The 14492-nt window shown below is 43.5% G+C and overlaps 5 protein-coding genes across 7 annotated transcripts in view; 3 read left to right on the top strand and 2 right to left on the bottom strand.

Moving 5' to 3' along the window:
- Positions 1-14492, top strand: part of RB195_023284 (uncharacterized protein) — a gene marked incomplete at both ends in the record, with an annotated part of 58683 nt that overhangs the window by 39868 nt on the left and 4323 nt on the right. The window contains 4 exons of one of the 3 annotated variants that reach the window (XM_064210655.1): positions 2863-3095; positions 3162-3265; positions 12384-12469; positions 12605-12681. In XM_064210655.1, the coding sequence (XP_064066536.1) occupies positions 2863-3095; positions 3162-3265; positions 12384-12469; positions 12605-12681 (500 nt within the window). Of the gene's footprint in view, positions 1-2862; positions 3096-3161; positions 3281-11412; positions 11608-12383; positions 12470-12604; positions 12682-14492 lie in introns of those variants that run through there. The other 2 variants (XM_064210656.1, XM_064210657.1) reach the window with 2 other exon arrangements.
- RB195_023290 (uncharacterized protein) lies at positions 1530-2213 on the bottom strand (the record flags this gene model as incomplete). The annotated part of the gene is made up of 1 exon (XM_064210664.1): positions 1530-2213. The coding sequence occupies one exon, from the start codon at positions 2211-2213 to the stop codon at positions 1530-1532; it is 684 nt and encodes a 227-aa protein (XP_064066544.1).
- Positions 7859-8167, top strand: RB195_023289 (uncharacterized protein; the record flags this gene model as incomplete). Its single annotated transcript, XM_064210663.1, has 1 exon — positions 7859-8167. One exon carries the CDS (start codon positions 7859-7861, stop codon positions 8165-8167), a length of 309 nt encoding a protein of 102 aa, XP_064066542.1.
- Positions 9159-9386, bottom strand: RB195_023288 (uncharacterized protein; the record flags this gene model as incomplete). The annotated part of the gene is made up of 1 exon (XM_064210662.1): positions 9159-9386. The coding sequence occupies one exon, from the start codon at positions 9384-9386 to the stop codon at positions 9159-9161; it is 228 nt and encodes a 75-aa protein (XP_064066541.1).
- Positions 9903-10727, top strand: RB195_023287 (uncharacterized protein; the record flags this gene model as incomplete). Its single annotated transcript, XM_064210661.1, has 1 exon — positions 9903-10727. One exon carries the CDS (start codon positions 9903-9905, stop codon positions 10725-10727), a length of 825 nt encoding a protein of 274 aa, XP_064066540.1.

Genomic DNA, 14492 nt, shown 5'->3' with positions numbered 1-14492 from the left:
CTGAATATCTTTCTCGTAGCTGGCGTTGTTCGTCAGCATACAACTCAGCTCTTAAAGGTTGAATAACGGAGTTTGTACAAACGGGACGAAGAAAAGAAAGAGTATCTGGTAGGCACTCGTTTGGTTTTGCCTTCTTGTCGCTTAGGAAAGCAGTTGTGTTCTACGCTACACGGGTCCCCGTAGAAAATATTGTTCCTCACCTGAAATTATACATCACTTGCTTTGTGGGTGCAAGTGATGAGTATCTACTCACCGGAACTGATGTGTACTTTTCTGTTTTGCTTCCTGCATCCCAAGCCAGGATATTATCGTATGCTCCTATTTCGCTTTATTGAAACGATGGAAGGTATAGCACTTCGTCCTTGAACCTGGAATGTTATGTACAACAATATGATAACACGATGTTTTCCCTTTTGGCTTACATCAGTTTCCCCTTCAAACAGAGAAGATGGGTTTTCTGTCTTTGTTGTTGCATCCTGTTCTCGTTTTACAAATTGGGAGCTTGTATGCAAGGATTGTTTGAACTGGGTTCATCCTGCAACAAACATAATAAGTACTGTTTAGTTCTAATCATTTAAGTCTTGCGAAGATGTGGGCGGAGATTACCTGGTATAACTGCAAATTTTGGACATAAAGTTGCGGGGCGTATAGTTGCTGCTGTTGAAGGTTCAACACGAAGGAACAGAGTTCAAATTTGGTAAGATTTCTAGACTTTCTGAAGGTGATATAAAGACAAACTCACTCCCTTTCTTTATTAAGACACCATACAAAATGCCCTATACTTCTATCAAACCCTGTTATTCTTTGACTTATTCGGTGATTTCGACAGCCCATACCACTCTTCTTTGCATATTTTCTTGTAACTCCGCAGTTTTCTGCGTCTATGTGGCTAGAAGAACATCTAAGACGGTTGTCTGCGTCTTCATGAACGACTGGAGCGTGACCTCTTCGTATCCGCCCGCGAATCCGCCGGCATATCCACTGGGCACGTTATGTATCGGAGGCATTCGCGGAGAATCCGCCGGGACCCTCTTTACCGTTCCCCCTTCCTAAACCGATCACTTTTCTCAAACTCCTGATCCACAGCAACAGTTCACTAATTCAGACAATGTTGAAAGTGTTTTCCATGATTTTGTTGATTTCTCTAATCTCGGCTTTTATACTAAATGCTTAAATTTATTATCAATTCTTTGTGTTTAAGCTGAGTTATAGCAATTTGATGTGTGCGGTCCGTTTCCGAAATTAATTACGCGCGCCTAATATGATGTTGACTATATTATTTATTAGTTTCTGCTGTCAGCTGAGTAAAAAAATCACCTTGATCATCTTGACTCCCATTGATCTTCGAACTGGTCGAGCGGGAGCCAGTAATTCTTCCATTTGTCCCGATCGCGTACCAGAGTAGCCCAGTGGTTCCTCCTCTCGCGTGGGACACGAAGAGCATCATAATTTTCTTTGAAGGACTTCGTGAAGAAATCTGACCATCGGGTAGGCGGTCTTCCTGTAGTGCGCTTAATATCGCGGGGAACTCAGTCGCTCACGGCTCTGGTCCAACGGTTGTCATTAAAGCGCATCACGTGTCCGGCGGCCCACCTTATTTTACTTTCCTTAGCAAACGCGGCGGCGTCTCTAATCTTCGATCGCTGACGTAGGAGAGAACTTCGAATCCCGTCCCTCACTTGCGTGAAACGGGATACTCCTAGCATCACTCTCTCAGTTGCGCGTTCAATGACGCTCACCGCATTTTCTTCCTGCTTGCGAAATGCCCAGGTTTCCGAAGCATAGATCAAAGCAGGAAGTACGGTGGTGTTGAAGAGGTGAGCACGGAGCCGGGTGTTCCTAGTCTTCTTCACCACATCCTCGATGCTCTTATACGCTCCCCAAGCCACTCGTCTCCTCCTGCCCAGCTTGGGGGTCAGGTCGTTCATCATGTTCAGTTCCTGACCCAGATAAACGTAGCTGGAGCATTCGGATATGTTCGTTCCGTTGAGCGTGAAAGGGGTATTCGAGACCCATCCGTTCCGCATGAACATCGTCTTTTGCAGATACAGCTGAAGACCGATGCATCCACATGTTTCGTCGAATTCGGTCAGCATTCGTTCCACTTGGCTGATGCTATGTGTTATCAGTACGATGTCATCAGCAAAGCCCAAATGGTGTAGCTGCCGACCATCAACCTTCACTCCCATGTCGTCCCATTCAAAATTTCGCATTGCGTTCTCGAGGGTGGCTGTGAATATTTTGGGTGAGATTGTATCACCTTTTCGGACCCCCTCTTCACGTCAATGATGATATTCTTGTAGAATGTTTTTTTACCCTACAAGAGTAAAAAAATAAAGGGAGAAAATGAAAAATGGTGAAAAAACTTTCTGTCCAGCCTAGTATAGGTCATATATAATGTATCTATGATGTATGCAAATGCTGGTCCGTCCTCGTAGCTGCTCCTTCATTTTCTTGCTTGCTCACTGAACATGATTCAAGATAAAATGCGTTTTATGCTGTTGTTCCTTATCAAATACGTGACTGCACGGCTGTCGAAAATGCATATTGCATTTTGATAGTAGTTACCGTGCACTGGTTGATAATTGTGTAATAGATAGGGTTTGCATGAGGAAAAAAATGATGCATGCACATTGCAACCTTTTCCCTCATTGGAGCATGAGATCAGAACTATTATGTACATTGGCAATAAGGACAAACCGTACACTACAGATGCAGAACACTATAGGTTGTATTGTAAAGTGTACGATTGTAGTGTCTATGTGATCAAAGTGATTCAGCAGGAAATATCACACCTCTCAGGTGTGACTCGTTAACTCTTGCTTCGTAGTAAATTCTCTCTAAGACAGCGAAAAATTTCAGAACTCGAGAGGAAAGTGCACCACCGGAGAATGAACTGCAAAAGACGTTAGGTGATTCTTTATTGAAAACGTCACATGTTTGCGACCATGGAATGCGTTTCCGGAAATCTACTGAGAAACTAACAGTACCTAATTGGTATCTGGAGAACCGTGCGACTACGCGTCCTTCTGATGTGAATGCCGTTATACACCGAGATACGAATATCCAATCTGCTCAAAATTTCACCAGATCAAGTGATGTTTCTCAACCACCAATAAGTTGCTCTGCTAACAATAGAACGATATCTGTGGCATCTACAGGAATTGATTTTCCGAAAGGAATGTTTGACCGTTACAAGGAAGAAATTGAAGATATGCGACGATCGAAATCCTCATTGCATCAGATTGCGAAGGATCAACGCCAGGTAGTACCACTGTAACATTTGTTGTTCTTTACTTATGCAAGATGTACTTCTTCCCCTATTCAGTCATAGTTTGATTCCTTCTAAGCTTGCGTCGGGAGATTCGTCTTATTTTAGTTCTGCGTCATCATTTCCTATTTGCTGTGTGATCCTCTGTGTTGTCCTTCGTACTTAACTGCCAGACATACCTTTTCTCTCCTAAATTATATAAGCATGAATTTTGGGTTCCTTTGTCAAAATGAAAACTCCCCAAATCGATCATACGCACATAGTATTAGTTGTCATCCTTATTTCGTTGTGGTAAAGTTTGCTCTGCTACAAATTTTGAAATGTGTGCTAGCTACATTATTTCTGCACATTAAACGCATCTCCTATACTTTAGTAAATGAGGAAGCTTTCTTCTTTCTTCTACTCGATATCTCCGCTGAGAATAAATGTTTTCTAAAGATGTTAGCTGCTTTGCATGCTTGCAAACCTTGTGTTCATAAGTTTTATATATATATATATATATTTATTTATTTATATATAGGTCGTTTTATTTTAGTTTCTGCGTATTTCTGCATATATATATATATATATATATATATATATATATATATGTATATATATGTACATGTGTATACATATGTACATGTATGTATATATATGTGTATATATATCTATATATATGTATATAGGTCGTAGAAATTTGTTCTAGAGGTAGGTCCATAAGCAGAATTGAACTTTCCGCTTTTTTTGAATATGTGCAGCTTATTTGTTATTTGTAAAATTGTCAAATTATCTGTAGCGTTCATACTCGATTCCATTTCTGTGAAATCGTGTTATATTTGCATCTTGATCATAATTTGGCAGGATTGAGTATTATGATGCTTTAATTCTCTGCTTCAAAGAATGCATGCTTAGGATAAGCGTCAAAGTTCGCTTAACACCTACTTTGCAGTTATGTATATCACAATAAACAAGATCTGACTGGAAGATTATGAAGTAAGAGTAATTCGGCTGCTACCCTTTGTTGGTAACTTTGTGCATTACCCTAGGATGGCTTGCATACTTCATGAAATCGATCGCTAACAAATTTTATTGTGTTAAGGGCAGAGTACAGCATTAAGCGTTTGTCAAATAAGAATCGTCTTAAATCCTTTTCAGTGTATTCCCGACATAGTGTGATGTTCTCCTATACGGTGAGAAAATATAAGAAAAGCGAGAGGTATCAGAGAAAGCACCTGAGGGCACCATTTTTCTCGAAGTGGAGGCATGTCTGAACTTCACTTACTTGACTTAATCGCAGGTGTTATCGCCTGACACGGCTTTCCACTTCTTCGCCGAGGCAGGACGTCTCTGAGCAAAGCTCTGCCTAATTTCCATCCAAAGCGAGAGGTCGTACAGAATCCGTTCTTTTGTCACTGTTCGACAGCCTGCGAGACTTGACATGAACTCACTGTCAACACCGAGTGACCTGATTACCCGGGAGTTCAGCGTTTCGGAGCAGATTTATTGCCACAGATTTCATGCTTCCTATAGGCATTTGATGTATTCAGGTTGGGCTTTGGCAGTGTGCTGAACGACAGCACCATTTTGCAATATTTGTGTAAGTGTCGCCACATAACTGTGCAAGTTACACAGCTCGTGCCCGGGGAGTACAGTCAAATGCCCAATTGAATTTAGTGCGAGCAGAGCCATCGCGAGAAGTAGTAATCATACTCGTATAAAGAGCCCCATGTCTCAAAATTATGAGCAGCACATTATGAGCCAAGTCATCCTTAAGGGTAAAATGAATTACACAGTACAGTGCAACTTTCCGAGCTTTTTTTAACCGCAGTCACGACTAAACTGCTTGGAAGAAGACGAAGTCGCAACTTCACACTTCATATTTGCAAGATGTGTTACCAAGGCCTAGTACGTACTCCCAAAGATAAAGCTGAAGATTCAGATGTAGGACTTGGAACGACTGAAGAGATTCCAAGCAAGGCCAGCTAGCCATTGCTCTCAGAAGTTTTCTAATTCACGTGAAGGTGAAAATATGTGCAAGTGTGTTAACAGTCAAATGAGTCTCATTCTGATTAAACGAAGACAGCAAAAAAAGCGGGTAAAATTTAGTTGGGGGCACTCTGACGCACCCTAATCGAACTACTTTCCTACTGTATTCGGAGTGACTGGTTGAAGAGAATCGTGGCGGGAACTTCGACTGTGCCAGTACTGTACCTGCACTCAGAGCGCGAAAAAGGCAGTGGAGCACAACAGGCGCAAAGTCGACCATAGAACACGTTAACCGTTCTCGTCGTTAAATCATTCCATTTGCTTAAAGGCATCACTCCACGAGTCTGACGTGGTACGGATTTCAGGTGGAGTATTCGTATACGGGATCGTAGATTATGGAGAGAAGGGTGATTCCATCCATTTCTTCCTAATTGCCGTAAAAAAACGGCTTGGAAGATACGGTTTCGAGCGTTCCAGCGTGCTATTTTCTACAACGAGTTCGATTGGAGTGCGCCAGCCGTGTGCACGCGCCGCATCTTCCGGGCCGTTTTTTACGGCAATTAGGAAGAAATGGACGGAATCACCCCCCTCTCCATAGTCTACTATGCCGTATACGAATACTCCACCTGAAATCCATGCCACCTCAGATTCGTGGGGTGATGCCTGTATTGGGTCCCTCTAACTTGCTGACTCTTCGTGACTTAACTCAGATTACTGATTACCACTTGGCCGGAGCTTGCATCGAAGTCGATGGAAGAACTCGGCAAATGGCTCGCTGATCGTTGATTGCTATGGAAGGAGCGACTTTGCTCCAACTGCGGAAGTCCAGTTAAAATCGCGAAGCAGACGAATGTGAACAGCCTTCATAAAGGCTAACCCAACGGCCTTTTTTAGGGCCACTAACTTGCGAATGCAGATCGAAAATGTGTGAATAAAAGTTATTGTATGCATGTTTAGTGATCGTGGATTGCTACGGAATTAATTTTCGGTTCTTTTTTTTCTTTGGAAGTAACACATGATATGAATTAGTTATTTATTTCTCGTAAGCTTGTTCGGAGTAAAACGAAGCTGGGGGATGGCCACTCAGTGGGGCCTATGTTTCTGGAAGTAAATAACTAAATCGGTCGGGGCCCTAAGACCTAAGCATCAGTCTTAGAGGATCTATGACATGTAAACTAAAGTTACGGAGAGAAAAATGAAGACAGATCGTCCAGAAGTAAGAGCGCCACTGAGTGGCCGCCACAACTACATTTCTTTCCTTGTTTAGAAGGTTTGGTAAAGTTAAACTAGTTCTAGTTTACTAGTTCCAGCCCTGTGTTCATTTTTACTTACTAGCTTCAACCTACATAGTGTGGATCCTCTAAGACTGAGGCTTAGGTTTTAGGGCCTCGACTGACTCAGCTACTCAATTGTGCTCCGTGAACTTTTTCGCGCTTTGAGTGCAGGTGCAGTACTAGCACAATCGAAGTTCCCGCCACGATTCTCTTCAAATGGTCACTCCAGATACAGTAGGAAAGTAGTTCGATTAGGGTGCGTCAGAGTGCCCTCCTAATAAATTTTACCCGCTTTTTTTGCTTTCTTCGTTTGTCCACAATGAGACTCATTTGACTGCTAACACACTTGCACATATTGCCACCTTCTACGTGAATTAAAGAACTTCTGAGGCAACGAATGGCTAGCTGGCCTTGCTTGGAAGCTCTTCAGTCGTTCCAAGTCCCCCACCCCAACTACATTTTACCCAAAAAGCGGCCGCTCCGTAGACTTCTTTTCAGTCCATTATTCGTTTTGGATCATTTGGACCGCATTGTATAGTGCAGAATTGCTGCAATATTAGTGGTTCGTCTAATGCATCGGAAGGTGAGGAGGTCCGAGAAACAAATCATGACTAATTGTGTGGGGCGTGGAATTTCCAAAATGCTTCGTGGAAACGGCGCAACTGACTCTGGCTTGTAATTCTTTTTGGGACGCACACACTTCAAATAAAAGGTAGCATCGCAATTTGTCCACATGCTGGTCGGCTTGTTGTCACGTCAAAAACGTTTTGTCCGACACCCAAACACTATTGTACTGCTATGGCGAGAGAGTACGGGTGGAAGAAGGGCGAAATAGGAAGGGAAAAGCGAAATTACTTTGCCCTCCGCGTCTCCACACACTATTTCACCGAGGATTTTTCGGGATGGGCGCAGATTTTGTATGTCCACGTGATTCGTTCGAATGGATTGTGCGTACTACTTCCATTCTCACGTATGCAACTGGTGATGACGCAATCATGGTCTGTAGTAATCCGTGTCGTTAACTGGTTGCGCACAACAAGCAGATAGTCGAGTCACTGTAGGGGTGACAATTGAAAACATCCCAAACAAACAAGACGAAGGGGAAAGTTGATAAACTGAATCGTTTCGCCTCTACCTAGACGATCCACTTTAGATTAACCTCCTGTAGGGCTCCAGAGTAATGGAGGGGTACAAGTACGAAAGAAAATTAGTAGTAAAAACAAATTCAAATGATTAGGAGTACACAAAAACTAAGAATGAAATACTACAAGAAATAAGATCAAAAAGAAAATGAAAGAAATGAGCATGTGAAGTGCTTCAATTGTGGAGGACCGCACTGGAGAAGATGTTCTCTCCTCCAACACTGGACAGAAGTTGCGAAAAAAACCCAGGAAGACGATTTTACCGTCGCAAGGGAAGCCAGTGCAAGAATGTTGTCACCTTCACTGCTGAGAACGCTCAAACCTACCTCGATGTCAATATCAGAGGACGTTCTCTACGCTTTGACACAGGCGGATCACGTTGGTATCACGTTGAACGTGGAAGTGATCGTCAAAACGTGAACTTCGAAAGTCGTATTTTAGCAATTGTGATATTCAGTATGCAGCTAGATGAAGGAGCTGAAAGTAGCATTGGAGCGCAATCACGACCGTAGAAGGCAAAGAAATAATGTATAAGTTTCTTATTATTGATTGTGAAGATCAAGTATGGATCGGGCTTCTGAAGTGAATCAGTCCGTTATAGTTGTGCAAATTTGTGCGTATAAATAGATAGAGGTCCAGAAATGCATTTTCTGTATATATAATAAACCACAAGGCTACCGAATGTAATAAGTTGGTGCTCTCTCCCTACCAGAAAAGCTAATACCAGATGATCGACCCTATAGGGATAGATGATGATGAAAATTGGCACCGAGGCGGACTTGAGTACTCTAATGATAGTACAGCCGCAATTAACAATTTATCGGCTGCGTTGCACCCGCGCAGGGATTATATCCTTTACAAATTTACCAATGGACTCAGTGTTATCTACCAGTATGTACTTGTAGACAATAGCTTTATTTTTATACAAATACTTGAAAATAGTAGCATAAATGACGTTTTGGGAATAGTTGTTGTTTAGAAGTTGTTTTTTCATTCTTGTAAGTTTATTGGTGAACAATTCTATTTTAAGCAAACATTAGAGATCCTTAAAGCTTCCAAGTAGATAGTGGCTGCCTTAACCTAATCTGAGACGACTTACCTGACTTAATCCGAGGGCGAGTGTTACTGCCTAATGCGGTTATCCGCATCTTCGCCGGAGTGTGTCGTCCTTAAACATATCCGGGACCATTATGTTCGATCTTCAGCTAGGGCTCGCACAGAAACTATCCAGCCTTCACTAGTCCATAATCGGCGGAGGTTTACGTCTCGAGTGAACTGCCTGTCAACGCCAAGTGTCCTCAGATCTTCCTTCGCCATCTCCGTGCAGAACTATCTTTTACGACTAGGGGGCCTTTTTTAACTAGGATCTAGAGGCATACTCAAGACAACTTGAATAAGACGATCATATGGTCTCCTCATAATTTGAGCAAAGAAGCGAAGACAGTTCTCCGTGACTACTTCAGAAGGTTGGGCAAGATGTTGACGTTTTCCACGTGCCATCCGTCAGTACATCACAGCTTTCACTCCATGCTGTCGAGCTTTTCCATCACCGCCAACAGCGCCGTCCATTGTGCATACTCTAGGCCAAGAGTAGCCGACCAGCCGTCTAAGCAGCTCACTTTCCGTGCATTCAAGCCTTTTCATCACTGCAGAGAGTGCTGCCCAAGTTTTGGATCCGTACATAATGAGGGGGCGAATTGCGGAGGGTCTGAGACTCACATCTGCTTGCATTTATAAAGGGCAGAGTCGCAGTCCGTAGGCTGGCCTTCACGGCCCTTGTCTCACTCCAGTTTCCACTTCGAGCGGTATACTACATCCAGCTGGTATTTGAACCGAGGCAGTTGTTTTTCTATTCATGTCAATTATTAAGCGTACAAATTTTCGTGGAATTCCATCGGCGCGAAGCACATTGAGAAGACAGACGCGGTGAAGAATTTCGAGAGCGGCTTCGAAGTCCGACAAAGCTAACTATAGAGGCTTCGAATACCGAACACTTCAGCCACTCTCCTCACAATAAAAACTCGACCAGCCATTGATCGACCAGGGTGAAAGCCGGCTTGCTCGTCACGGGTGGTTTCTTCGCGATGTCGGATTAGTCGATCCGGGATGATCCGTTCCAAAACCTTGTACACGCAGCAATGATATTCCTCTGTAATTTCTGGGTTCCGTTACGGATATCTTGTAGAGAGAATTATAATAGCGTATCTCCTCGAGCCAGATATCCTTTCGTCAATCCATATTGAACAGATGATCTTCGTCATCTCACGATTCCCAGGAAGAAGAGATTCCAGCATTTATTCACGACTGTTCACGACACGACTTTGTATGATTGCGGGAAGGACAGCCGTAAGGGTGACATCAGATGTCCAGGAGCGGATCGATGCGATCAACCTAGCGCAACGCATCGCGAATTCTAACGGTTACATTGGTAATGTAGCACGTAGGCCAGATCTTGGTGCGCAGCAAGAATATGCCACACGGGTTGAGTCGAATAAGATCAATTTCTGCCTGCCCTTCATAACCGACGACCTGAGTAAAGCTATACGGGCTAGTCTGGTGAAATGCGGTCTCGAGGACCAAGTGAGAGTTGTGGAAATACCTCCAACAAATCTCAAAAAACAACTAGTTCGAAACAGAATGTACGACCGCTTCTGTCTCACTCCAGACTGTGTAATATGCCCATTCGGGAAGGAAGGGGACTGCATGGTCTCTGGTGTAGTCTATCTAATTTCGTGCAAAACATGTGGGGACCAATACATTGGCGAAACAGGGCGCCCCCTTTGTATTCGCATTAAAGAACATCTAAGGGGGATGAAACAATCGAATGCAGCAACTCCCCTCGGAGTTCACCGCAGACAATGTCATGAAAACGTTCCTTTCTGCGTAGCTGTCACAATTCTATCGTACGAACCCGAAATTATAGCTCGCAGAACTTTAGAAGCGTTTTGGATAAATGCAAAAGGTCCAAAAATGAATAGAAAGGAAGAGTGCTTAGCCGTGACCAACGAGCTGGCTCTGTATCAAGACCTTTGCGGGTTTGATCTACGGGGTCATATGCGGGTCGCATCCTAATTAGTATCAGCGGAGCGATAGCACCACGCGGATATCCGCTAACATCACGGCAACGCGGCTACTAAGGTAGGCACAACGATTTGGGCTTTTTTGGTTTTTGTTTCCGGGTGTAATATCCTAGGGAATGATGACTTGTTCTGGGTGAGGCATTTGAGAGGATATATTGCAAATGTTCTTACTTTCCAGGCTCTGACGAAGGCGACAACGCCGAAACGTTAGCCGTAATAAATTTGTTAACAATCTTGGCTGTTGCTTAAATTCGACTATCAACAAGTTGAAATCAAGCCCTCCATCCCTCCGAGGTCGATAAATTGGTACCGGACTTGTGTGAGAGAATAAAAACACTGACTTGATCATCGGCTGGCCCCCGCAAGTCTTTGTATAGGCCGACACCCGTTCCAAAACTTCAACGATTACGAATTGCAGTAAAACGCGTTGGCGCATCCCAAGTGGATTGATACGCCAGTGACTTTATTCTTTTTTTATTTATTATTTGAGACCAGTTGGAACATCAACCGCAGTCAAAGTGATAAAGGTGATCGGAAATCTTCAGCCACATGATCAAAGTGATATTGATATTCCGCGTGCCTACTGACTTCCCGAGACGTTCAGCTTACGCGGCAGCCACAACCGAATCAACACCGAAAGGTTTTCCACAGCTGTTAGCGGACTGTTAGCTGTAGGAATGCTGTGTAGGGAGCTGCTGCTCGACGACAAGGCGATCGACGCCGAAATCTACACACGGCAACTCCGCGACCTGACCACCACAATTCGAGTAAAGCGACCGAGACCTGGTGCCGTTCATCTCCTCCACCACAACGCGCTGCCGGATCTCGTTTCAGCCACTCGCCGCCGACTTGAGGTCTCAGTTTGGAAAGCGGTGTCTCACCCACCCTATTGTCCGACCCTCGCCCCATGAAACCACCACTTGTTTCCGTCCCGTAAGCATTTCCTAGAGCAAAAACTGTTCAATTTTTTATAGGCATCATTCCACGAATCTGGGGTGGTACGGATTTCAGGTGGAGTATTCGCATACAGGATCGTAGATTATGGAGAGGTGGGTGATTCCGTTCATTTCTTGCTAATTGGCGTAAAAAAACGGTCCGGAAGATGCGGCGTGTGTACGCGGCTGACGCGCTCCAATCGAACTCATTGTAGGAAGTAGCGCGTCAGAACGCTCGAAGTCGTATCTTCCGGGCCGTTTTTTACGGCAATTAGGAAGAAATGGACGGAATCACCCCCCTCTCTTTAATCTACGATCCCGTATACGAATAATTCACCTGTCACGTCCGAGCTTCCAAAGAGGCAATAAAAGAAGACCTTAAGAGGGAAGAGCAGAAGTGTTCGCTGAAGGAAGTGAGAAGTATTTCGACGCCGCGGGAGCCGTCCCACCCCATTTTGTAACTTTTGGCTCAACTTTAGCTTAGACCTCGTTGATTTGCGAGCGCTCGGGCGAGGACACGATGCGTGTCCAAGGACGGTGCGTTCTAATGTACCTCGTAGGAACTAAAGCAGTTACCACACTGTTTGTCCACGAGAGATTCAAACATCAAGGATTTCATGACACGCTGCCTTTGATTGTACTGCTTTGTATAAATCCTCTTCTCTCTCACTCCGAAGTACAATTCACAATCATAGATGATGTCTGGTTCTCAGAACGAAGTCAAGCAGCGTAGCTATCCTAACTACACTTTATCGGATATGTCAAGGGAATGGATTTTTGATGAAAAGGCAGAACTGTGGTGAGTTTGTCGAAAATTACATATTTTGTTTTGCTCACATCTATTCTTACCTTATGGTGTTATGTTAATGATTGATGCATGTGCATTACTCCTTAAAGTATTTAGTGGATTATAACCCTGGATCGTTGTTTTTAGTTCCTTGAACAGCAACGCTCGCGTAGCGAAGGCAGCAGGCACATTTCCTGAACATAATCAAGTCGATGACAGCGCAGGTCAGCATCGAGGTCGCATGAAAGTGGGACGTCCCCCCCCCCCCCCCCCTCTCCCCCAAAGCGAATCCACCCCTGCCATCTACGCCTTTGCATATTTATACATCATCTAAAAGGCTAATTGTTCTAACCAAGCTTTTATATCAAAATTTGCTCTCTTTCAAGTTACGGAATGCAGACATTCGGACATGCTCGGTGCCGGATGTGTTCAATGCGCGCGACGCTTCTGCCACAATGCACTCTTTCCTAGCTTAACACACAATCTCTCCTCTCTTTGCCTTGCCCTAGTCGAAGCGTTTAACTGATTGCACATATTCAGTGCAGTGTAATCTTAATTCTTTAAGTAGGGCGAGTGTAGTGTAGTGAGGATAATAAGTTTCGCCGCAACTGCATGGTTGATGGTTCGAAACCGCCCTGAGCCAGTCGAGCCTTTCATCCATCCGGAGCCGATGAATCTGTACTAGATTTGTTTGGAAGGATAACAACATCAACTTGATACATTACCTGTGTGCCAAAAGTTATTGTGTAGACCTCATACATTCATAGAAATACAGTCGTTCATAAAACCTAAAAACGTTCACTCAAACGATTCTTTATTAGAGTGACCGCGTTGACGCATCCCAAAGGACCGTTTAACCTCAGACGCTTTGTCTCTATCTTTAAGGACCGTTTAACCTCGGACGACGACTCTTGACATCTGAATTGAGTGAAATTTCGTACACCGAGTAATCTCCTTTTTGAAAGATCAGATTCTATCTTTATAGCTTTAGAAAATGTTACAGTCCCGGTACAAACAACTAGTTAATACGGTTGTCTGCAGTTGTTCTTATGTAGTTATTGCATTTTTGGGTTAAAGATGCAACACTCGCGTTCCTATCAGACACCTAGGGTATTCAATAAATTGTTCTAAATAAAACTCTGTGCTTCATAAAGCAGATAAAGATCTTACATACATAATTTCTTTTGTTGATCACACTGTACCTGCAGCAAGCAAACGAATCACTTGAAAGCGTCTTCTTTTCTCGAGAGCACACCTCTCCAGCGATGGCCAAACTCCCTAGCTGCTGCACTGATTTCGCGGGATGTTTGAAAGAGTTCACGGACGTTGTCTAAGTTTGTAGATACTTCGAAGTTTAAATATGAGTCCTGTTTCTAAGTCCTCGTGCCATGAAGGAAAAATGACCTAGCCATGGGACATATCCCGAAATTCGATAGCAGGTACAATGTTCGCAGGGGCAACTACGCTACGCGATAGTCAAAGAAATGTTTCACCTGCCCTATTGATTCTATGTAATTGATTTGTGTGTGCGGCGTTTTGTGATAGTGTTCTGCCGAGGATCCATAAAATGCAGATTTATGTATCTAAAGTGTGTATTTATATGCACTAGCAGAAGCGCTTTTCACACGTTCAAACAATGCATGCAGCTGTGGAATTTAAGAGTTTCTTAGGGAATGGACGAGTACTTTCTATCAATGCACAGCAACGTTGTTATTCATCTTCAAATACTGTTTACTTCGCTAGAATACATAAACTTTCTGGTTGTACAGATACTAGGTTGACTACTTATTTTTTTTTACACACGTATACCTTTTACAACATCCTAGCTTCTTAATCAAACATTGATGATAATCCGCTGATGCATTAACCATGCCATCAACCTCCATGAGTATATATCACAATGTTACATCCCTCTGGATGGGTTGCAATTCTCTAGAACGAGAAGATGGTGGTTGAGGCTCAATAAAATACTCAACAGCAGATTTGAGGTTAGTTAAAGGCATCACCCCACGAATCTGAGGTGGTACGCATTTCA

This window comes from Necator americanus, chromosome X (assembly GCF_031761385.1).
Source record: "Necator americanus strain Aroian chromosome X, whole genome shotgun sequence".
NCBI lineage: Eukaryota > Metazoa > Nematoda > Chromadorea > Rhabditida > Ancylostomatidae > Necator > Necator americanus.
The sequence above is the reverse complement of the archived record's forward strand: the minus strand, read 5'-3'. Positions and strand labels throughout refer to the sequence as shown.